This window comes from Canis lupus, chromosome 10, assembly GCF_003254725.2.
Source record: "Canis lupus dingo isolate Sandy chromosome 10, ASM325472v2, whole genome shotgun sequence".
In the NCBI taxonomy this organism is placed as follows: Eukaryota; Metazoa; Chordata; class Mammalia; order Carnivora; family Canidae; genus Canis; species Canis lupus.
The window spans coordinates 23,534,174-23,558,643 of NC_064252.1; the positions used below are offsets into that span (position 1 = coordinate 23,534,174).

Below are 24,470 nucleotides of genomic sequence, written 5' to 3' on the forward strand. Positions count from 1 at the left end.
TCTGGCCTTCAATTTCCTCTTCTATAAAATGAAACTAGAGGTGTCCGGGTGGTTCAGTGGTTGAGCGTCTGCCTTTGCTCAGGTCCTGATCCCGGGGTCCTGGGATCGAGTCCTGCATCGGGCTCCCCTCAGGGAGCCTGCTTCTCTCTCTCCCTATGTCTGCCTCTCTATCTCTCACGAATAAATAAAATCTTAAAAATAAAATAAAATGAAACTAATAGTTTCTCTACCCTCTCAGCCTCTCTCAGGGATCAAACACCTGAGTAGAGTAGTGGATTCTCAGCTAACAGGCCATGCCCAGAAGGCAAATGGGCTTGTGGGGTAGTTTCTGTTCTTTGGCTCCCTAAAGGACCTTCAGGAATGATTAGGACAAAGGTTTTTTTTTTTTTTTTTTTTTCTTTCCCCAAAGCACTTTGTAAACCAGTTAAACCACCTTAATGAGAACTGATTCATCCAAGGAGCATCAACAAATGCTAAAACCAATGTGGGGGATTAGGACATTCAATAGTACCTTATTGTAGATAGACCTGGCAGGTAACAACAGGAAAACAGTCTGGTCGCCCGCCCTCTGATCTAGAGGGGACTCAAAAGACCTGCCAAGTAAACTCCATGTTTAACCTGGGATTAGAATGTGAGCCAGAAAAAATAATAGCTGGAGACGACATCACAGGGGCAGCTGGAGCAAGTGGAATGTGGACTGGGGACTAGGTACCAGTGTTGTATGGGTGTTAAATTTCCTGAATTTGATCATTTAACAGTGATATGGAAAAGAATGGCCTTATTCTTAGGACAAATGTGCTGCAGTATTTAGAGACGAAGGGTCACATATCTGCAACTAACTGTCCATGATTCAGCAAAAGAAAACAGAGAGCAAAGAAGGCGGAGAAAAAGAGAAAGAGGTCAAATGATAACAGCTGGTGAATCTGATCGTCCATTGTACTATTCTTTTTTTGGTAAAGATAGATAGATAGATTGATTGATTGATTGATTGATTTCTAGAGCACAAGCAGAGGGAGCAGCAAAGGGAGAGGGAAAGAGAGAATCCCAAGCAGACTCCTTGCTGATTGGGGAGCCCACCTCGGGGCTTACTCTGAGATCATGACCTGAGCAGAAATCAAGAGTTGGACTCTTAAATGACTGAGCCACCCAGGCACCCCTCATTGTACTATTCTTACAATTTCTCTGAACCTTGGGTATTTTTCCAAGTCTGAGGGCACTCAAAGATAAAATATCAGAAGTGGAAGCGGTCTTGAAGACCCAGTGCCCTGTCCCACACCTGCAGCCATCCTTTCTCAGAGGAGGATCCTGAAAGGGGAAGGCCTGAGCCTGTCACACAGTGAATGGCAGTGAAACTTACCTGCTTGGTTTGTGTCTCAAGAACAGGAGGGGGCCACCTAATCAATGTTATCCTAGCTTTTCTCTCTGCTCCCCCACACTGTGGCCACCCTATAGTCCTGCTGCAGAGATAAGCAATTCCCACGGAGTCTGGGTAGAAATCTATCCCTCCTTCTCCAGAGAAACAGAGCCACAACTCCCTCAACCTGCACTGCCTACCACTCCCTTAGAGACATCCCACCTCCCAAGATGCACACAGGATCAGACAGGAGGGGAGAGAGGAGCTCAGAGGAAAGAGGATAGGAATTGTAATAGTGTATTAGCACTACAGTGCTAATAGTGTATAGCAGCAGGCCTGGGGCCTCACTCAGCCATTGCAAGCAGATCTAACCCCCGGAAGGAACTCTGTGGGGAGTTGAGGCCCAGATCAATAACTGGGCAAAATAAATGCACCAGGACCAGTCTCTTTTCAGGGCTGGGGGCAGCCAGAGGACAGGACTGCTGGGCCTGGATATCAAGCTAGTTGGATGATGTGGATGCAAGGGGTCTCATGATGCTGCAGTTGGCACCATCCAGAGCTTATAAGCAAATGTCCTGACCATCTGGGTGCCCCAAGCAGACAAAATGTGCCTCCAGTTTTGGCTTCAGCTTCAATTTTTGTCTGCTTGTACACCAGATCTGGCCTCCCTGAGGTCATGTGTGGCCAGGGACTGTCACACAGCCAAGCAGGAGCCAACACCGTTTGAGGCCAGGCCTGGGAGGTGAGTCACTTTCTAGGGGAGCTTCCAGATGTAACTAGGAGTTAAATTTCCTTTTGTGCTTTACATACTGAAGTGTGTTAGTGGGTTGAGGTGTTAACACAGGATTTATTACAGTGAGGGCAAAATGCTTCAACAATTTATGTGGATTATTAATGTTATTAATTATTAATGTTAATTTTATATACAGAAAAAAAAATGAAGAGATTCAAACAGATAAAGAGAGAAGTGGATAGTTAATATGATTTTTTTGTTTGTTTGTTTTTAGTTAATACGATCTTAAGAAAGGGAGTAATAGGGTGATTCAGTGGGTGAAGCGTCTGCTTTTGGCTCAGGTCATGATCTCAGGGTCCTGGGATGGAGCCCCATAACAGGCTCCCTCCTCAGTGGGGAGTTTGCTTCTCCCTTTCCCTACTCCTGCTCTCTCTTCAAATAAATAAAATCTCTGGAAAAAAAAAAAAAGAGGCAGTAATAATGTGATAACCTTAGGAGGAAAGCTATTTCCTCTTTGAGTCTATAAATGCTTCTAATAATTTAAATAATAATATAAGGCTGAAAAATAGATTCCATCTTAATTCTGATTGTGTAAGATTGTTTGCTAGACTAGCGTTTATAGCCTTAATCTAAATGATATTTAACTTTTTGTTTATTTAATGCCATTTAAGGGATGAATCTTTCGAGGAAAAGCCCTGTGTGGGAATTCTTCATGGCCTGTGAGGATCCTGTGAGGATCATGGCCTATAATCAAAAGGAGAAAGCCAAGTTAGTCACCTCCAAATTTCATAAGGAGAACAAACTCCCAACATCACATGTCCACATTTGTGATAATCATCATGATTAAAGAACACGAAGAAGGGCAGCCCGGGTGGCTCAGCGGTTTAGTGCGCCTTCAGCCCAGGGTGTGATCCTGGAGACCCAGGATCGAGTCCCATGTCAGGCTCCCTGCATGGAGCCTGCTTCTCCCTCTCCCTGTGTCTCTGCCTCTCTCTCTCTCTCTCTCTCTGTGTGTCTCTCATGAATAAATTTTAAAAATCTTAAAAAAAAATAAAGAACATGAATAAAACCAATAGTGACTGGGGAAAATGAGGAGGTCAAGGGTGATCTTCTTCTCCTAGGGCCTCAGTGGAAGATGCCTGTGGACAAGGGCTCTTGTCCTAAGAAGCACCTACCAGTGGGAAGTTACTTGAAGTCAAGCTTTCCGATTTGATTACTTCCTCTGTAACATTAGAACTGTGATCAGGGACCCCTGGGTGGCTCAGCGATTGGATGCCTGCCTTTGGTTCCGTTCGCAATCCTAGGATCTGGGATCGAGTTCCACATCAGGCTCCCTGCAAGGAGCCTGCTTCTCCCTCTATCTACATCTCTGCCTCTCTCTCTTAGTCTGTGTCTCTCATGAATAAATAGATCTTTAAAAAAATTAATAAAACGGTGATCAATAAGGGGCACTTGGCTAGCTCAGTCAGTAGAGCATGCAACTCTTGATCTCGGGGTCATGAGTCATGAGTTTGAGTCTCTGGTTGGGCATGGAGATTACAGAAGAAAAAAAAAAGAAGAAGAAAATTGTGATCCGTAAAACTGAAACCATACCTGATTTCTACCTCCATGTTCTGCCCAGCTCCTTCTTTTATTTTTCTTTTTTTCTTCCGTATCATTATTTTTAATGTCCAATGTTTATAATATGAGGGCCGGGGCTGCTTTCTCCTCAAGTTTATAAATTTTCAATTGGCTTGTGAGGCCAATAGGGATACTTCTTCTTGTCTAATTTGGTTTCTGGGAAGACTTCATTCAGGTCCTCAATGGTCATCTGATCAAATGGAATTATGTTCTTCATCTTCTCCAGCTCTTTTTCATATTCTTCAATCCTGGCCTTTGAGAGGGACAAAAACTCAGCACAGCTTTTCACATCTTCTTTTTCCTCAGCATCCACCTGGACAGTGTATTTATCCTCTGGCACAGGAACCTTCAGGGCATTAAACTTCTTCTCAAAGTCATCTACCAAGCCAGCCTTTGCCACATTGGCCTTGTAGTAAGCCCAGTCGATAGCAGGTGGTTTCTCAGGAAGAGTAGCCAACCTGGAGATAAGCATCTCATTCCAGGATTTCAGGGAGTTGGCAATGGCCTTCTGGTTTTGGGGTATGATCTCCCCAAAAGCTACCCAGTCAATGGTTTTTATTTTTATTTTTTTTATTTTTTATTTATTTATTTTTTTTTTTTTTATTTATGATAGTCACAGAGAGAGAGAGAGAGGTGCAGAGACACAGGCAGAGGGAGAAGCAGGCTCCATGCACCGGGAGCCCGACGTGGGATTCGATCCCAGGTCTACCAGGATCGCGCCCTGGGCCAAAGGCAGGCGCCAAACCGCTGCGCCACCCAGGGATCCCAGTCAATGGTTTTTAGAGCAAGTTTTCGCCCAGCCATCTTGAGATCCTTCACCGACCCCGGCGGCCCACAGTTCTGCCCAGCTCCTTCTGCCTGGAAGGCCCAGTCCTTCTCTGCCTGGCCAGCATCACATGGCAGGAATGTGTCACCCTGGCGGTCGGACCAGTCAGACTACCAGGAGCTCACATCCAGGTCCAAGACCATTCCAGGAGGCCAAGCCAGAGAGCCTCCCTCCGGCCGGCATGGGCCTACAACAGAGGAGGTACTAGCTGCTAAATGCATTCATTTGACAAGTATTTATTTATTTATTATTTATTTATTTGACAAGTATTTATTGAGCAACCACTATATGCTAGGCTCCAGGCATGCAGGGGACTTCAAAGCAGAGTCCGGGGCAACTGGGTGGCTCAGTCGGTTAAGTAGACTCCATTTCGGTTCATATCATGACCTCAGGGTCCTGGGATTGAGCCCCATCCGGCTAGGTGCTCAGTGGGGAGACCGCGTGAGGATTCTCTCCCTCTCCTCTGCACCTCCTCCCACTCAGGCTCTCTCTCTCAAATAAACAAATCTTATCAACAACAACAGCAAAGTCCTGCCTCAAGGAGCCTACAGTGTCCTGGGATGCGGAGGGCCTGGGGGCAGCCCTCCCACCCCCCCATGGAACAGGGTGGGGGGCCCTCAGTTCCAGGGAAGCGCCCGGGAGCCCGCGGGGGCGGGGGCGGGCAGGCCTTGCAGCACTAAGCCGGGCTGGCCCAGAGGCGGGTGGGGGCAGCGCCCGGAGGCAGGGGCCCGCGAGGTCCTAGGACCCGGAGCTAAGCAGCGCGGGGAAGGCGAAGGCGGGTGGAGCCAGCACCGCGGCCGGGCGTGGCCGGTGGTTTCCGGATTTTCTGTTCCGCATCCCACCGAGCGGGGGCGCCCCCCCCGTGACTAACGGGGCCCGGAGCCGGCCCTCCGCCCACCCCCCCGCCGGAGCCCAGGCGCGCGCCGCGGGGAGCCGCCAGTGGCCGGGCGCGGGGTCCCGCCGCCCCCTCCCTCTCCCCGCGGCGGCGTGAGGGGCGGGGCCGCCGCGTGCGCTCGCCCCGCCCCCTCCTCGGGTGACGCGCCGGGGGGCGGGGCCTGGGCGCGGCGGCCGGGCGGTCTCGGCGGCGGCGGCGGCGGCGGAGCGAGCGCGGCGCCACCATGGGGGCCCAGCTGAGCACGGTAGGCGGGAGGGGCGCGGAGACCCCACGCGGCCCCCCAGCCCCTGCCTCGCGGACGCCTGGCTCGCCGCCCCCCGCCCCTCCGTCACCGGGACCCAGCCCCCGCGGCGGGGGGGTGCGGGCGGCGGGGGCCTGGGGCGGGCACCGGGCCGAGGGCGCTGGGCGCCCCGCCCGCCCGCATCCCCCCGCATCCCCCCGCATCCCCCGCCGGTGTCCCGCGCGGTCCCGCCCAGCGGAGGGAGGAGCGGGCCGCGCCGGAGCCCGTGCGGGTGCGGGTGCGGGTGGGAGAGGGCGCGGCGGGGAAAGTTGGAGGGCGAGGCCGAGGGTGTGCGTGAATGTGAGAGCGCACGTGTGTGCCGGGTGGGAGTAGGTGACACGACCGGACGCGGTGTGACGTGTGCGTGTGCAGAGTGCACGGGAGTGTGAACACGCCTCTGCGGCTGATGGAGTGTATGAAGTGACCGGGGTGTGAGGCGTGAGTGTGCATGAGTTTGAGAGCGCATGTGTGTGGCCGAGTGTGACTCTAGGAAGTGGGTGTGGCGTGCAGTGTGAGCCCCAGGCCGGGTGTGTGTGAGTGCACAGGTGTTGGGAGAGGCCGGGTGTGAGAGCACGCCGAGGCGGGAGGGGGTGGAGTGTGTAGGTGATGTGGCTGGAGGGCAGGGTTTGTGGCACCTCCAGCCACAGTGACAGCGCTGCACCCTGTCTCCTGCCCTGCCTGGCTCTGGCTCTCCCATGAACCCTACAAAGCTGGCCGACTTGTGAGCCCCATTTCACAGATGCAGAAGTGCAACACACATTTGGCCACCTGCCCGTGCCTGGCAGGGCCTGAAACTGGGCCTCCAAAGTCCACCACCCTGCTGTCACTTTTGGGTGAGCCCAGGGCCTCCGGCCCTCCCCACAGCCTGCCTCCTCTCCTGGGTTTCTCAAAGGCCCCAGTGGCTGGGCTGGGGGCTGTGCACCTCTGCACCTCGTGGAGGCTGCAGCCAGAGGGCAGCCTCCCACCCCCCATGCGTCCTCTGGTCCCTGGGGCTGGCTGGGCACGGGGAGCAGGCCACAGGGCTGGCGCTGAGGATCAGGCCCAGAGCCACTTGCCCCCGCCACCACCTCCACCCCCGGCGCCTGGGACTTGGAGGGCACCCGCCTCCTCCCTCTGGCTCTGTGAGGCTCCTCCTCACTATGAGGCAAAAGGCCTCTTGGTCTGGTTATTTGCTCATGAAATTGTGGCCCAGCCCAGGACTGGGGGGGGGGCATTCAGATCAAGGAGCAGCCTTGCCCAGGGCGAACCTGTGGGCATTACGCAGCTTCAGAGTAACGTCCTCATGCCCCTTCATCACACAACCCACTGACCCTCACCCCTGCTTTGTTTTCTTTTTTTAAGGATTTTATTTACCATGATAGAGAGAGGTAGAGACACAGGCAGAGGGAGAAACAGGCTCCATGAGAGAGAGAGAGAGAGAGGCAGAGATACGGGCAAGGGGAGAAGCAGGCTCCATGCAGGGAGCCTGACGTGGGACTCGATCCCGGGACTTCAGCATCACGCCCTGAGCCTAAGGCAGGCGCTAAACCGCTGAGCCACCCAGGGATCCCCTGCTCTGTTTTCCCTCAGTGCTTCTCACCTTCATTTGTCACTGCGTCCCCAGCACGTGGCCGCTCCATACATTTTGGCCGAACAGCCAAGGCCCCCTGGTAACCCCCTTGTGAGGGGCAGAGCCCTGTCTGGGAGTCAGGAGAGACTCACCAACTCTACGGCTGCCTCCGTCCAAGAGATGGGCAGAAATTGCCCCTTCCTTGTGTGCCCCGCTGGAATTCCCATTGGCCCAAAATGCCCACAGCAGACCCTAGCTAGGCCTCCTGGTGCACAGGCTCCACATGGTCTGCGGGAGGCTGGCTCGGGCCCTGGGCTCTGGGCACCAGACGTCTTATCTGAGATGTGCAGGCTCTGCAGGAGGCCTCCTCCCATAATACTCCAGGGGGCCCCAGCTGAGGGCTTGGCACTCCAGTCTGCCAGCCCCCTGGGGGGAACATTGAGGGATTGGCCTGCCATCTGGGACTGTGGCTCCCCTGCCCCAAGCACGGCCGTGAGTGCTCAGTGGGCCCTGACAGGTCACCACTACAGGTAGAGTCCCAGGCTTGCCACTACCCCGCCACCCCCACCCACCCCCAGCAGCTCTGTGCCTAGTCTGTGGCCCTCACCCTGGGGCCAGGAAAGCAGGGCTGCACGTCCTCTGCTGAGAGCAGCTCTGCTGTGCACCTGCTCCTCCTCCTGGGTTCCCCTCCCCCACAGTTCTGAGCCAGGAGCCCCCCCCCCCCCAGTTGCAGAACTTCCTCCACTCCCTCCCACTTCCTTCCACTTCCTGAGAAGGGGACCAGGAAGGAGGGGGACATTCAGATTCCAGCAGGATAGCTGGTGGGCGACAGGCAGGTAAGCCTCCACACAGGGAGCTGGCACCTGGAGAGGGTAAGCCTGCCCACTCAAATCTAACCTGGGTGGAGTGGAGGCCACGGTCCCAGTAGGGAATTACAGGGAAGGGTGAGCAGTAGGGCTGGGTGCCCTCTGTGGGGTAGCAGGGCCCCTAGGCAATGGTAGGGGGGGGGCTCCCTGGAGACATCCTGGGACTCTGGCTGACCCCATTTCCTCTCCCCGTTCTGTTAGCAGAGGTGAAGAAAGGCAGGTGGTGGGTTCCCCAGTGGGCAGAGCATGGCCTGGGGGGCGTCAGGTCAAGGCCTGGAAGGCAGCTCTCCCCTAGACCTCCGAGTGGCTGTGGTGACATGGTTTTGTGTACATACGTACGTGTGTGTACGTGAGTGTGTGTGTACGAGGCAGCTTGGCTGAGGAGGAGCTGGGGTGGGGCATTGGCTTCAGCCTTCTGCTTGCTGTTTACTCTGCCCACTGCGTTCAGGGGTGGGAGTGGTGCTGTGGGCCGGGAGTGGGGTGCAGAGTTCCTCCACCCCCAAGGCGTGGGAACGGGGCATCCCTGCCCTCTGTGAATCTGGTAAAGGCTTCAGTTTTCTGGAGATGAAGACTTTACCTTTCCACTATACCCTTTCCTCTGTGTCTTGTCTTCCTCACCGCTTGAGCTCCTCAGGGGCAGAGTCCCCTGGCTTGCGTCCCCCGAATCCAGCACGAGCCCTGGTAGGTGTGCTCACTGGGGTTTATGGCCTGAAGGACTAACTGCCCACAGCTGCCTCCCCAAATAGGAATTTGTACGTATGCAAAGTCCACCTCTGCTTCTCTCTTGGCCACATGGTGCCCGCGGGCACGGAGAGGCAGTCTTGTATGGTGACTCAGTGCGTGGACTGGAGCCAGGTGCCTGGGTTCAAATCCTGGCCCTTGGGCCAGGTCTGTCACCCGGGCCTGTGCTTCTTCACCTGGAATGGGAGCGGTAATAGCTCCCGTCTCCCAGGCTTCGGGATTATGTGAGATAATTATGAGCAAAGCAGCTGTAGGTTGCTCTGCGGAGCCCAGTTATTGGGAGTGGAGACTGGAAGGAAGGCTGACATTTATCAACTGCCCACGTGAGCAGCTCCTTCCGGCCATGGCACTGAGCCTACCATACCTCTGGAAGGTGGGTGTGCCTAACAGGATCGAAGCTAGGACCCTAACCACCTTGGCCTGTGCTCTGTGGAATGAACAGGGTAAGCTGGTGCCCCGTGCTTGCCTGGGAGGGATCTGGCCTCTTGCCCTGGTTCCTGAAACTTCCAGACAAAATAAAAAGAGCCAGAGAGAGACCTCGGGGGATGGGGGTTGTTGTTTTCCCTTCACAAACTTATCCGCAAATATTTACTCATTGTCTCTGCTCTGTGCCCTGGGGGTGCAGTGGTGATGAGACACAGATGCCCCCCACCCTTCTGGGGCTTCTGCTCTAGGGTCTGCCGTTTTGTGTCAGCTGTGATCACACATGGGCGCTGGCCTAGGCATTTGAACCTAGGCTGCCATCCAGGGTACCCGAGGCTGGTACCGGGCATCCGGAAGGTCTGTAGGAGGGCTGCAGCCCATGTTCAGGACTTGCCCTCAGAGCTGTCGACTTATGAATCTTTTTCATAGTCAGTGTTGGCGGGCTTGGGGCAGGTGAGAGAGAAGTGACAGCAAATTGGGAACCCAAGCCCAGACTCCACCCTGGGCCTCAGTTTCCTCGTTAGTCAAATGAAGAATGCAGTCAGCCTGTCTCCCACGGCTGTGGGGCAGTGAAGCAAGGGAAGGTTCTTTGCCAATTATGCTAGGAGCTGCAGGCCAGGGGTCTTACATTATTAACTAAACTTGGCTCTGCACTTAAACAGCTGCGCTGGGGAAAAATAAAACTCCAGGGAGCACCAAACACGACTCCCAACTGGTTCTGACCATTGTGTCAGTTCATCTCCAGGACTCCCTACTATGGTGATTTCCTGCAAATGTAACTCCACTTTCTCCCTAAACAGCGTTCCCAATGGATATGGCTTCTCTGATTGACACGGAGGGGCCCGTAGCAGAGCATCTGCAGAATCTCCTCACCCCACGGAGTTTGCTGAGGGGAGCAGGGGCTGCGGAATTCTGCTGAAGGCCTGATTAGCCAGGGAGGGGCCAGCCAAGGAAGATCTGACATTTGAACTGGGCTCTGAAAGTTGAATAGCAGTTTCCTGTTTGGATAAGGGAAGAAGAAGGGCATTTGGGGCAGAAAGAAGAGGATGCAAAGGCCAGGGGCAAGAAAGACACTTGGCCAGAGTTGTAGCCATGTGGGAGGGGCCTTGAATGTGGGCAGTAGGCAGCCGTTGTGAGTGTTTGAGGACAGAGTGGGCGCCCTGCCGGTCTGGCAGTTGGGGCCTCACCGTGGGAGGCAGGATATCGGAGCGTTGGAGTGAGTGGGATTTGGGCCTTGGGCTCTGTGGCTGGGGCACAGCGAGGGCACCTGTCCTGGGAGGTGGCTTAGGAAGAGCTAGACAGGCCTGGGGCTGGGTCTTGGCTTCACTCCGACTTCCTGTAGGATCATACGCGAGTCAGTTATCTGAGAAACAGGGACAGTAATATCCCTTGTGAGTGTGGTCTTCTGTGGATTGGCTTTAGTGCGACTTGGGGCAAGATACAGACCTTCTCTGGGTCTGTTTCCTCATCTGTAAGCTTGTGATAATAATCACGGCACCTATGGCCCGAGGTCGAAATGAGGATCACCCCAGGTTGCTCACATCCCATTCTCGGAGCATTGCCAGCTTGGAAACGTTAGCCTTATCTGCTGTGTGTGGCCTTTCCCATCTTCCTGTCTTTCCCCCCAGCCCTGGCTGGAACCATCCTCTTGTACTGGAGGAAGGCCGGGGCCTGGAGAGGCTGAGAATCTGTCCTGAGATCCTGAGCTGGGGTTTCAGACCTGGGCCTCCCGAGCCCTGAGCCCAGGGCTGCCAACCAGGCCCTTTAATGGGACCCAGGGTAGGGGAAACACTGAGTGGTCCCTGGGATACGGTGGGTGCTGGATAAATGGGCAGCGGCCCCGCCCCGCCCCGGCTGTGTGATGGGTGGGGCTGGAGAGGGGAGCCCTGGCAGGCTCCCGGGGGCCTTTCCTTCAGACCCATTAGTCACAGAGCAGAGCTCTAAAACGGGCCTGGAGGCCCTGCCTGGGAGAGAGGCACATTGTTCTGAGCCCAACAAAGGGCCGGTAGCCATAGCCACGACAAGGAAGCGTCAGGGCCGGTTTGGGGAACCCGACCAGGCCTGCCCTGGGATCTCTGTGTCTGCCCCTCCTTCACCTGGGTATCCCATCTCCCCGGTGGTAGAGGCCCACTGAGGGAAGCAGGAAAAGCCCCTGTGTGTGCACCCGTGTTCTTCTGTGATCTGGGCACCCCGTCTCACCTCGCATCCGGGCTCCCCCGGGGCAGAGCAGTAGCTCTTATCTCTCTTCTGCAGATGAGAACACTGAGGCTTCAGAGAGGCCTCGGGTACTCAGCCAGGGCACCCTACCTGGGTTGAGAGAAAGTGCACGAATCCCGGCAAGGCTTATGGGAAGCCAGGGAGCAGCGGGTGGGCCTTGAGAGGTAAGGGTCTTCTCACCCAGCCCTGAATAGAGCAGGGAGCCACTTCCAGGTCAATGCTCTGCAGAACACACTACCTCAAGAAGCCCACAAAGGAAGCAGAGAGGCCTCCATGCAAGCCAAGAGCTTGGTTCTGAGCTTCCTGGCAGCCAAGACAAAAAGAGGAACTTGTAGGATTATGATAAGGTGAACACATGATCATTTGCTGAGAGAACTAGAGTCGGGGAGGTGTACTACTGATGGTTGGATGGAGAACAAAATGTGAGACAGCTTTCTGGAGAAGCAGTGTTTTGTGTGGACTTTGGATCTCAGCCTCTGGACCACCAGTGTGTGAGCTACTCCCTACCCCACCCCCACTTTTTTTTTTTCTGAAATAACTTCAAACTTACAGTAAAGTTGCAATCACGTATGAAGAACTCTTGTATACTTTTTACCCAGATGGACCCGGTGTTAACATTCACTATATTTGCTTTATGGTGTGTGTGTGTGTGTGTGTGTGTGTATCTTTTAACTATTTGAGAATAAGTTACAGCTACGATGCCCCTTTGCCCTTAAATACTTTAGTGTGTATCTCCTAAGAACAAGGACATTCTGTTGCCTAATTACAGAGCAGTGATCAAATCAAGAAAGTAACATTGAGGGGCGCCTGGGTGGCTCAGCGATTGAGCGTCTGCCTTTGGCTCAGGGCGTGATCCCGGAGTCCTGGGATCAAGTCCCACATCAGGCTTCCTGCGTAGAGTCTGCTTCTCTCTCTACCTATGTGTCTGCCTCTCTCTCTGTGTCTCTCATGAATAAATAAATAAAATAAAATAAAAAAGAAAGTAACATTGATGCAATGTTCTTATCTAATCCATGGGCCTTAATTCAGATTTCACCAGTTGTCTCACTGTTGCCTTTTATAGGGGCACCTGGCTGGCTCAGTCGGTTGAGCATCCAACTCTCGATTTTGGCTCAGGTCACGGTCTCGGGGTCGTGAGACTGAGCCCCCAAGGGTCAGGCTCCTTGCTCAGCAGGGAATCTGCTGGAGATTATCTCCCTCTCCTTCTGCCCCTTGCCTGGTGCCCTCTTTCTCTGTCTCTCAAATATTAAATAAATCTTAAAAATATATATATATTGCCCTTTCTAACTATTTTATTTCTGGCCCAGGATTTAATCCAGAGCCACACATCACATTCCGGTGCTGTCTCTTTGGCCTCTCTATTGGTTTCCCAGGACTATAAAAGTCACCACAAACAAGCATAAAACAGCAGACATTATTCTCTCACAGTTCTGGAGGCCAGAAGTCTGAAATTAATGTGTTGGCAGGGCCATGCTCTCTGAAGTCTCGGGGAGGGTCCTTCTTGCCTCTTCCTGCTTCTGGTGGCTGTCAACAATTTTTAGCTTCCTTGGCTTGTGGCCACTCACTCCAGTCTTTGTCTCTGTCTTCATGTAGCCTCTGAGTCTTCTTTCTCTTATAGGACATTTGTCATGGGGCTTAGGGCCTGCCAGGATAATTCCAGGTGATCTCCTCTGAAGATTCTTGGTTTGGTTGCATCTTTATAAAGACCCTTTTTCCAAGCAAGGTCACATTCCCAGGATCTGGGTGGATATATCTTTTGGGAGCCACCACTCAACCAACCACAGCTTCCTTTAATCTGGACCAGTTCTCTGATCTTACTTTGTTTCTTGTGCCATTGACATTTTTGAGGAGTCTTGGCCAGTTATCCTGGAGAATGGGCCTCCCTGTTTCCTCAAGGTTAGAAGCAGATGAAAAGATCCTATTTCACAGATGGAGAAACAGCTCAGAGAGGCTAAGTGATTTGCCAAAGGACAAACACAGCTAGAAAGGACAAGTGACCAGTTGTCTTCCTTTGCAAGGGTGTTCTCTTCCAATATCCTGAGCAGTGAGCTATCTGGCCATGGGAGTCGGGTTTTCTGTTTTTTAAAAATCTAAACTGGAGCCTGGATGGCACAGTTGGTTGAGAATCCAACTCTTGGTTTCAGCTCAGATCAAGATCTTGGGGTTGTGGGATCGAGCCTGCGTGGGGCTCCATGCTCAGCACAGAGTCTCCTTGGAATTTTCTCTCCTCCCACTCCGCCCCTCCACCCCATACTCCCGTTCTCTCTCACTCTCTAGAATGAATAAATAATCTTTGGGGGAAAAAAAAGTCTACTTAAAAAAAATTAAAAATAAAACTCTAAGCCACCTCTTAGGGTCTTTGTGAGGTTGAGATGTGGGGGGCAGGGGGCTGACAAGGAGGAGCCTCTCAAGGTCACACAGCAGGGTGAGTGTGGGCCAGATGTTTAAGAGTGTTATTGGGGAAGCAAGTAGACTCAGGTTCAAACTGCAGCTCTCAGGACACCTGGGTGGCTCATCCGGATAAGCATCTGCCTTCAGCTCAGGTCATGATCCCAAGGTCCTGGGATCGAGTCCTGAGTCGGGCTGCTTGCTCAGTGGAAAGTCTACTTCTCTGCCCCTCCCCTGGCTCGTGCTCTCTCGCTCACTCATTCTCTCTCAAATAAATAAATAAAATCTTAAAAAAAAAAAATTGCAGCTCCCCACCTGCCAGCTGTGTGACTGTGGGCAAGTTGCTGAAGCTTTCTGAGCTGTTGCTCATCTGTAAAGTGGTGATGACAACCCTCTGAGGGTTTCATGAGATTAGCCCCTGCGTGGGGCTCATCATGGTGCTGAGTGGCAGACTCTCCGAGTTTCAGGGGACCTTGCAGATCACATGGTCTAGATCAGTTCAGAGAGGGAAGGGACTTACCCAGGATCACACAGCCAACAAGGAACAGAGCTCCCCACTGCCCAGTTCACTGCCTCAACTGTCCCTCGCTTCTGAAGGCAGAACTCCAGGGCTCAGGAGTTTGTCTAAATCGAGCTGGCACTTGACATCACTTAACAGGACCAGGGAAATTGACTAAAAGGGGGGAAGGAGAGAGGGAGCACAGATACACAGTGCTCAAGACTAAGCACAATTACTTGTGAACTTCACTCTGAGCTTCCCGGCAGCCAAAGTGAAAAGGGTTACATGCTCAGTTAGTTATGTAGCTTTCTTTGTCCTGGTTCCTCTGGGAAATAGAGCTTTTCCAGTGACTTAGGAATACAGTGATAGGTTTCATGTGCCTGATTTTTGTGACTTCTCCCAGCCGGCACCAAAATGGATGCTGGGGTTGGTTCCCTGGATGAAGATGGTGAGGAGAGGGTGCTCCTGGCAGAGGGGATAGCGTGACCAGGGGCCTGGAGGTGTGAACCGACTGGTGTGTTCGCCGGAAAGGCAGGTGGCAGGCTGCTCCCCCTGCCGACACTGACCTCATGGGTCTGTCCTTGTCATTTCAGTTGGGCCACGTGGTCCTCTCCCCAGTCTGGTTCCTCTATAACCTGCTCATGAAGCTGTTCCAGCGCTCGACCCCGGCCATCACCCTTGAGAGCCCGGACATCAAGTACCCACTGCGGCTCATCGACAAGGAGGTGAGTGCCGGACACCGTGGGGCCTGCAGGGTCTGGGCCCATGGGGGTTCCTCCCCCTCCCTCCCTGGCTGCATCACAGTATTTCCTGTCACCTACTGTGTGCTCAAGGCATGGGCCCCCCTCTGATGTAGGTCGTGTTGTCTGTCTACCTTACAGATGGGGAAATTGAAGCGATGTCCCTTTCTAAGGTTCCCAGTAAGCGGCCACAGGGTCTCGAGCCCAGATCTCTGACCACAGAGCCTGTTCTCCAAACCACGCTCTATCCCACAGAAGGCCAGAACAAGAGAGATCCCTCAGGACTTTTGGGTTGAAACACCCATTTAACAGATGGGAAAACAGAGGGCAAGAGAGTACCAGGGGAGCATTGGACATCACACTGTGGGTTAGGGGTGGAACCAAGACTCAGACCTACCCCCACCTTGATCCCGGGTGTTTCCCATCCCAGCACCTTTTCTTCAAGCTAATGACTCGTCCCCACCGCCACAGTCATCTACTCAGAGCCAGGTGTTTGTTGGACCCAGGTATCTTCCACATCTCTCCTGCCGCCCTTCTGGAAGGCCTATTCCTGCCCTCCCAATCGGATCCTTTTCCTTTTCAAACATCGGATCATGATTTAAAACCATCCTCTCCTTTGCCTTGCCTCCCTCCAACAGCTGCTCTCCCTACTCCCCCTCATCAGAGCCCCTCCTTTGTGCTATTTCTGGCCACCGGCAGCTGCCTCGGAAGGGGTGTGGCAGGGAAAATTGAGTCATGGAGCAGAGAAAGTCACCTACCAGGCCCTGAGCCCCGGGTCCCGGCTCCACCCTGGACTCCACACAGAGTCTCAGGTCCCGGGGCTCTGGGTGGCTGTTCCAGACGTGTGCCTGTTTTCATACCAGGAGGGCACAGACAAGTCAAAAACCACAGATAAGAAAAAAAAAATCACCACTTCCCAGAGGTTTTTACCAAGCTTTATCTTCTCCACGTTTTATATATATTTTAAATTTTCATTTTCGTTCCAGAAGTAATCTATGATTGATGTGTGCTCATAATAGAAATTCTGCGTGTGAACTACTAACACCCTGTGTGTCGCATCCCCCGCCACGCTGCCCCTGTGCAGAGGGTCCCATTCGTGGGCCAGTGTGAGCCTTTTTTGGGCATCACATTCACGCATGTGATGTGTAGAGTTTTAGGTCTGTGTATACATACTTACTCTCACTTTTTTCTTAACCTGATTTTTTTACCCAGCCATTCCACATGGACACCTGATCATGTCTACCCCAAAGCTGGTTCATTATGTTTGATGACCATCTAGTATTTCCTCCCAGGGATGTCACACAGTGGACCCGCCATCAGTCCCTTTTGATCGAGCCTGTGGCAAATGTCTTAGCAGTTAAATCTGCCCCCTCCCCGTCGTAGCCTAGTGGTGGCTTTTGGAGGTGCTTTTTGATATTTTTGCTACGCTCCCCCAGGGGCACAGGGAGGCCCCCACTGCTTGCCTTTTCTGGACCTGCTGACCCTCAGGGTCCCCCTGAAGCTCTGGGGGTCCGCTGCTCAGCTCATCGTGGCCAGCAGCCTCCTGAACGCCAGCACCGAGCTGAGCCCTGCATAGATGTTAGCCCCGTACCTTTTGCTGTGCCCTGTCCCTATTAGTGTTTTCCAGCACAATAATTATCAGTGCCCTTCCCTCATTTCTGTGCTGCTTCCAAAAATTGTCTGGTGTATTTTCTGACCCTGAGCCCCAGGACTAATTGATAATCCTGGAATCCGTTCCCAGGAGGTCTGGGGGCAAGGTTTCTGGGGGAGGCAGCTTCAGGCCTGGGCTGCTGGGGTGGAGAGAGCGCTTGTTGCCAAGCCCTGTGTCCTAAGTGGTGGCTGGGCTCCGGCTTTCTGAGATAGGCCACCTGGCTCTGCTCATGCACTTCAGGGACACTCAGAATGATGCTCTATTCCTTTGGAGAAGTCTGTTGCCCTCCCTCCAGGTGACGGCACTATGTCCATCCGTGGGCCTTGACACATCACCTAGTCTTGTGTGGACATGAACTGGTGCTGGACAGCTGCCACCCTTCTGAACGGCCCTGCATACCCGACTGCAGGGGAGACCCCACAGGGGCTTCAGGGAGCTAGGGCATGGGGTCTCTTTGCAGCTCAGACCACAGCTTACTGCGGGAGGCTTGCCTTCCCTGGCCTTGGTGTAAGACCACTTAATAGGTGTCTGGCTCCCTCCTCGCTCCAGACTGGCCCTTAACCAGCCTCTGCCCGACTCTGGAGGGGAAATGGCCCCCACCTGTCCACCCATTGGCCACGCACAGGGTAGAGGCCTGGCTGGGGGGGTCTTAGCTGTGGCCATGACCTTTTGGGCAGTAGGGCTGGCATGCCTCCTGCTCTGTGCAGCCTTGCTGCAGTCATGGCCATCCCATTTCTCGGGGGGCTATTAGTGTAGTCACCAGCCCCCCTTCTTGTTTCCCAGGCCTGGGCACATGGGCCTTGTGTCCTCTCTGACCCTAGTTTGCCAACCCAGGGCCCAAGGTCTTCCTGCTACCCAGGACACTGCCCGAGCTGATGGCAGGGATGGATCCTCCCTCTTGCCCCCAAGATTTTCTGGGCCATCTTGCAGTCTCCCTTTGGGATCCTGAGCTCTTTCCCTACTCTGATCACTTTGCTGTGTGGCTCTGGGTGGGTCATTCCCCTTCCCTGATCCAGTGAGAATGGAGGCACATGCAGTGTGTGGCTGACTCCGGTGCCCTCACACTCGTGTGTGCAGATCGTGTGTCACATGTGGCATCAGTACCCCTTCTCAATGACATGGGATGCGAGGAGCTCTGAGATCTGGGGGCCGCTTTGCCGTGGGTGGCATCTAACAGCTCGGGCCTCTTTGCAGGTTATCAACCATGACACCCGGCGGTTCCGCTTCGCTCTGCCGTCGCCCCAGCACATCCTGGGCCTCCCAGTCGGTGAGCGTGGCCCTGCCCCTGCCCGAGTATAGCGGGGTGCTAGGTCAGAGGTAGGAGCTTTGCACTTCAAATAGGGAGAGTGGGGAAGGCTTCAGGGACAAGGTGACAGCCACACTGGACCTTCAAGGATGAGTGTCAGAATGAGAGGGGAAATCCCTGGTGTCCCTGGCAGTGGCACCAGCAGGAAGTAGCAGGTAGGTGTGGCAGCAGGAAGCTGGGACAGAATGGGAACTGCTGTGGGGGCAGGAAGTGGGCACTGGAGCCCAGGCGAGGCCAGCCTTTGAGGGCAAGGTGGAGCACAGAGCAGTGGTTGACTAGACCGGGCGGACCCTGCAGAGATAGTCGGTGGCCCTGTCAGGACTCCCGTAATCACCCCTCCTCATCCTGCAGGCCAGCACATCTACCTCTCAGCTCGGATCGATGGAAACCTGGTCATTCGGCCCTACACGCCCGTCTCCAGTGACGATGACAAAGGCTTTGTGGACCTGGTCATCAAGGTGAGATCTTGGGGCCGAAACCGTGTTGGCAGGGGCGACCGCATCCCCTGGAGTCCGCTCTCTGAAGGCCCAGTGCTCCCTTGCACCTGGTTTCTGAATGAGTAGCAAACTGGAGTTTCTCAGCAAAAGCCAAATGTGGAGGTTTGGCAGAGGGCAGGGTCTGGGGTTCAGATGAGTGTCTTCAACTAAGGACAGATCGTCTGCACAAGAGAGACCAGTAATGTTGACCAGCTCGTGCAGAATTCACTTTCCTGCTCTTGGACCAGCAAAGCCTAGGACACTGGGTGCCTGGTCATGGCCCCAGGGGCCCTGCTCCATTACAGTCAGTCACACGGCCTCTGGGACCAGCTGGTCCTTTCCTGAGCATGTTTCCCTAGGAAACAGCCCAAAGGCCCCTCAAGAGTAGTGCGAGGAGCTCAGGACCCTTGTCTGGAGAGCTGGGAAGCATCAGGATGGAGGTGGGTGCACACCGTGGAGGAGATGCAGCCATTAGATCAGAGGGACACAGAACAACCAGCGAGGATCTTCAGAATCACTCTGGGCGCCTGGGTGCCTCAGTTGGTTGTCTGACTCTTGATTTCGGCTTAGGTCACGATCTCAGGGTCGTGGGATTGAGCCCCAAGTCGGGCTGCATGCTGATCCTGGAGTCTGCTTGAGATTCTCTCTTTCTCTCTCACTCCCTTTGCCCCTCCACCCTTGTACACATGTGCGCTCTCTTGCACGCATGCTCCCTCTCTAAAAAAAAAAAAATCACATTGAGTGGAAAGAGAAATGACAACCATAGCATAGTATGTGTTTGTGAAAATTAGAAGCACAAGCGTTACTGAACAATCCACGTTCTCTGGGGATCCCTGGGTGGCTCAGTGGTTTGGCGCCTGCATTCAGCTCAGGGCGTGATCCTGGAGTCCTGGGATTGAGTCCTACATCAGGCTCCTGGCATGGGGCCTGCTTCTCCCTCTGCCTGTGTCTCTGCCTCTCTCTCTCTCTCTTTCTCTCTGTCTTTCATGAATAAATAAAATCTTAAAAAAAACACACACACACAAAAAAACCCAACAATCCACGTTCTCAGATTACATGTCCAACAAATGTGAACCAGCCCCAGGCCAGTGGGGGTGGGGAGTTGGAGACCCTCCCAGTAAAGGCCCAAACTGCCATGGGCACCCCAGTTCAGCACTCCTGGGGCCCAGGCTTGCTGTCCTAACTGCAGTGTGTGGCGTCCCCGCTCACAGGGGCTCACAGGGGCTCGCAGGGTCCTGGCGTGATACTGGGTCCATGAGGGCAGGAATGGAGCTGGACCTGGGTCCCTCCTTAGCTTGGTGTCAATAGATAAGATTGTACTGAGTGCCTAGGCCCAGGTCTTTGCCTGGAGAGTGGACACTGAGACTAAGTACCTGGAATGGCACAGAGTGGGGCGGATGGAGTGATGGGAGCTGCTCCCCCAGGCAGGTGACAGAGAGGTAAGACATGGAGGCCAAGGAGGCGTTGACCAGACAGAGGATGGAAAAGGACCTTCCCAGTGCAAAGGCCCCTGAGGTCAGAAGGAGGCTTGAAGACCTATGCAGCCAAAGAGCAGGAGCTTCAGAGGACAAGAAGGGGAGGGGTGCGGGGTGCCAGGCAGTGCCTTGGGGGCCAAGTAAAGTTTGGGGCTTTGTCCAGAAGGAAAGGGAAGGTGGTGAGGTTCGAGCATCTGTTCTTGTTGGAATCACTCTAACCGGATGGGGAGAAGGTGTTGGGGGGATTTCAAGTAGAGGATGGGAAATTCAGGAAGACCAGGCCCCTTCTGGCTCAGAGACCTCCCTCCCTGCTCCCCATTGGCCCTGGACAGAGGTCAGAGTCCTGGCCTACACATAGTTCTGCCCCCCTCACCCCCCATCCCTGCACTTCCCCCACGCTGACACTTCCCCTGTGCTGTAGCCAGGATGAGCTCTTCTTTCCCCCTGAGGCCAGGCCTTTTGGGCTGCCTGTCCCTCCCCAGCCACTCTTTCTCTGCCCTCACTCCTGCTGGCCCCTTGAGGCCCACCACTCCCAGCCCTGGACAGGGTGAGCCGCTCACCCTCCATCTCCCCATCTCTTTCTCCTAGCACTTCCTCTTCCAAAGGGGACGTCCCAAAGGACAGAGAGGAAAATTGCTCCAGGAACACTGTTTTTATGACACTAAAAGTGGAAAGAACTGAACATGCACAGGAGGGACGAGGCTGAGCCCAGTTCCCAAAGCCTTTTCTGTGTGGGCAGCGTGGGAATCTCCCATCGGGAGGGGCACAGAGACAGTTCTTGGCAGAACATGAATACATCAAGCCCTCGGCTTGGTTGCCTTGTTCAGGGGGCAGACATTTTGTGTTCGGAGGGGACGTTAGGGAGAGGCAGACTCCTGGGGGCCTGGCATGCAGATGGGTGAGTCTAGATGGGTGGACGGGGCACACGGGAGAGCCACACACAGGCCGCAGAGAACCCCAGAAGAGGAGGTGCTTCCTTCCCTCTGCGGCCCGAGCTCACCCCTATGACCCTGGGAACCGGGCCTGAGGACAGTGGGTGTGTCTTGCAGGTTTACTTCAAAGACACCCATCCCAAGTTTCCTGCTGGAGGGAAGATGTCCCAGTACCTGGAAAGCATGAAGATTGGAGACACCATTGAGTTCCGGGGCCCGAATGGACTGCTGGTCTACCAGGGCAAAGGTGATTTGGGTTGGAATGTCCTAAGGCCCCGGCAGGCACAGTGAATGCTGGGTGCAGGCCCCAATCCTGCTGCTGTCTGGGTGGGTGACCTTTGTTGGGTACGCAGTCTCCTCTGGGGCCTCAGTTTCCTTGGCTGTGTACGAGGGAAGCTGGCCAGCACAAGGGTTGCAGACTGGCTGCCCACAGATCAGCTTTGTTTGAAACTAGGCAGGTGAAGGCATTGAGCCAGAGCACCTGTGGCTCCCCAGCCTCACCACTGCCCCCCACACCATCTGTGGTGGGAACAAAGGGCTCATCCACCTCCTCTTGGCTGGTATTGCCACCATCCCATCCTCTCCCTGCCCCCAACTGGCTGGGGTTGTGCGATGGCCGCCCACCCCTCAGACCCCCACAGCAGGGGCAGGTGCTCCAGCCCTCCAGCCCCAAGCATGGCATGTGTGAGAGCGGGGTCTCCTCAACTCCTTCTCCCTTCTCTCCCCAGGAAAGTTTGCCATCCGTCCAGACAAGAAGTCCAACCCCATCATCAAGACGGTGAAGTCTGTCGGCATGATCGCCGGAGGAACCGGTATTTGAGCCCGAGACCCTTGTTGAATCCCTGGCAGGCAGATGTCATGGGTTACGGTCAGGTCAGGTCAGGGCATGGGATTGGGCACAGATTATAAGCAACGGGAGGCCAGTTGTCTGGGCCCCACCCCTCCACGTCACCCCATGTCTGCCTGGCACTAGGTGTGTGTGTATGTATACAGCAGGTGCTCACTCAGCATGTGGGGGGCTGCTGTTTTGCAGGCATCACCCCGATGCTGCAGGTGATCCGTGCCATCATCAAAGACCCACACGACCCCACCGTGTGCCACCTACTATTTGCCAACCAGGTCAGTGGGTGTTCCTGAGTGATGCAAACTGGGCTGTTGCAGAGAGGGAGCGCAGGGCCCTGCGAGGCACCCTGAGGGGGTCTGTGTGGTTGCATGGCTGAAATGTGATGGTGCTCTGAGCATCTTGAGCACAGGCAGCCTTCCTACGGTTGGTGGGGGTCAGGCTTTTCAGCCTAGAGCCCATGTCTGACCTGAGTGGGGCTGCTTCAAGTGCTGAGGGATAAGGCACCTGGAGCATTCCCTTCCCCTGGGATTTGCTCCCTGGCTGCTTTCTCAGAATCTCAGCACTCACTCCACAAACAGAGTTAGGAACCCAGCAGTGAAGTGAAGGAATGCTGGCTGGGATGGGGCTGGCCTGGGGCTGGAGGGGCTGAGAGCACCGCTGCCTGCAGGCCTGGAGCTGGGGGTATAGGGACAGAGTTTGGAATTGGTCTCTCCGACTCCGGAGTGTATGTCCTCCACCCCACTCCTGCTGCCTGCCTGCCCTGGCCTGTTGTGTGGCCTTGGACAAACCACTTCCCTCCCTGGGCTCTGCTCCCTCACTGTGGAATTAGCTGATGAAGCAGGGTCATCCCAAGGATCTTTCTAGGTTCAATGTCTTATTGAATATGTGAATTTTGCAAAGTAGCTTCCCTTTGGGGGAAAGCCAAGATGAGACACCTGTCCTCCAACAGCATGGGGGCCATGCTTAGGCCCCCATATCTCTCAGATATGGTTCAGGTCAGCTTGCCCGAGGCCCCATCTGGCCCAGGCATCTGTGAGGTCCTTGGACTCCCACAGCTGCAGGAAACTGCCCTGAGGCCAACTGGGGTGGCTTTGACGAGGCCTGGGGGGTGGGAAGAGCCAGTAATTCAAGCTGGTGGGGATGGAATGGGATGGGGTGGGGTAGGGTGGGGTCCGGTGGGATGGGAGGCTGGTGGTGCCACTTAGTGCTGCTGGGTTAGTCTCTGGAGGCCATCAGCCCGGTGTCACCTGTACAGGGGATCCTCAGGCCTGTTAGCCCACTAGCCAGGGTGGTGGGATGCTTCACTTTACAGCCCTGAGCTCAGACACCCAACAAGTGTCTCAGAGGAAGTAGAGTGGGACTAGGACTTGAGCCAGAGCATATTTTATGAAAAATAACTATTTTGGAAAATATTATCTCGTTTTACATGTTTGCAAGCCTTTGTGTTGTCTGGCTTAATGGAAGCGGGCTGGGTTCCATACCGCTTTTGCATTTGGTTGGGGCAGTGTGGCAAGTTGCACAGCCTTTGGAAGTGCCAGTGTGCACTCGTGATGGCAGGAGAGTGAAAAATGCAAAGAAAGTGTTAGTATTATGTGAGGACAGCATGTCTATACACCACCAAGAAAGTTTTGAGAAGAAAGAATAGCAAGGAAGAATCAAGCCCGCTGGTTGGTGCCAGTAAAGCATCAATGATGGGAGCAGTGGTTCCTGAGCCACACGTGACCGCTGGGCTTACTGGACTTGATGCATTTCTGGGTGACACAATGGAAAGCCTAGGCTGCTAGACTGTGCTGGAACATGCCAGAACATGTGGCTCTTTACATTTAAGTTAATGAAGGTTAACTAAAATTTACAACTCACTTTCCCGGCCTCAGTAGCCACATTTCATGGGTTCTGTAGCTACCTGTGGTGCGTGGTGACTCTGTGTGATAAGAGATCTAGAATATTCCCACCCCTGTCATTGCAGAAAGTTCTGCTGAACAGCACCGGCCTAGAAACAGGCCCAAGTATATATGAGACTGTACAGGTGGTGCGGGTGTCGTCTCAAACCCGAGGGGAGAGATGAAAGGAGTGTTGGGTTAGTTGCTATGAATTTGGAAAATAGCAATAGGGGATAGATCCCTACTTTAGCCTTGCAGTAAAGTGAGGTTTAGGTTTAAAATATACATGTAGAAAAGTGAAGGGTTAGAGGTGCTTGGTGAACATTTTTATGAGTATAGAATGAATGAATGAGGATAGGCAGTGTAAGCAAGACACCAGAGGAGAACCCAGCTGCTTACAAGTGAGAACACCATAAATAAGGTAGATAAATAGCAGGGGGAAAGATCCATATGGCATCACCAATATAGAAAGAGTCTTTTCATGGGCAGCCCCATGAGCCATGGGTGGCTCAGCGGTTTAGCACAGCTGTCAGCCCAGGGCCGGACCCTGGAGACCCAGGATCAAGTCCCATGTCAGGCTCCCTGCATGGAGCCTGCTTCTCCCTCTTCCTGTGTCTCTGCCTCTCTCTCTCTGTGTCTCTCATGAATAAATAAATAAAAATCTTAAAAAAAAAGTATTTTCAGACTAATAAGATACAACTTGAGCCAACGACAAACTCACCTTTTTTTTTTTATAAGATTTTATTTATTTATCTTGAAAGACATAGAGAGAGGG

At 54.0% G+C, this 24,470-nt stretch overlaps 1 protein-coding gene across 3 annotated transcripts in view; it reads left to right on the plus strand.

The window, feature by feature from the left end:
- The first annotated feature begins 5,559 nt into the window (after positions 1-5,559).
- Positions 5,560-24,470, plus strand: part of LOC112666558 (NADH-cytochrome b5 reductase 3) — a 28,735-nt gene continuing 9,824 nt past the window's right edge. The window contains exons 1-7 of one of the 3 annotated variants that reach the window (XM_025457666.3): positions 5,560-5,672; positions 14,985-15,116; positions 17,977-18,049; positions 18,440-18,546; positions 21,089-21,218; positions 21,700-21,783; positions 22,005-22,090. In XM_025457666.3, the coding sequence (XP_025313451.1) occupies positions 5,652-5,672; positions 14,985-15,116; positions 17,977-18,049; positions 18,440-18,546; positions 21,089-21,218; positions 21,700-21,783; positions 22,005-22,090 (633 nt within the window). In that variant the 5' untranslated portion in view covers positions 5,560-5,651. Of the gene's footprint in view, positions 5,673-8,044; positions 8,094-9,203; positions 9,308-14,984; positions 15,117-17,976; positions 18,050-18,439; positions 18,547-21,088; positions 21,219-21,699; positions 21,784-22,004; positions 22,091-24,470 lie in introns of those variants that run through there. The other 2 variants (XM_025457684.3, XM_025457674.3) reach the window with 2 other exon arrangements.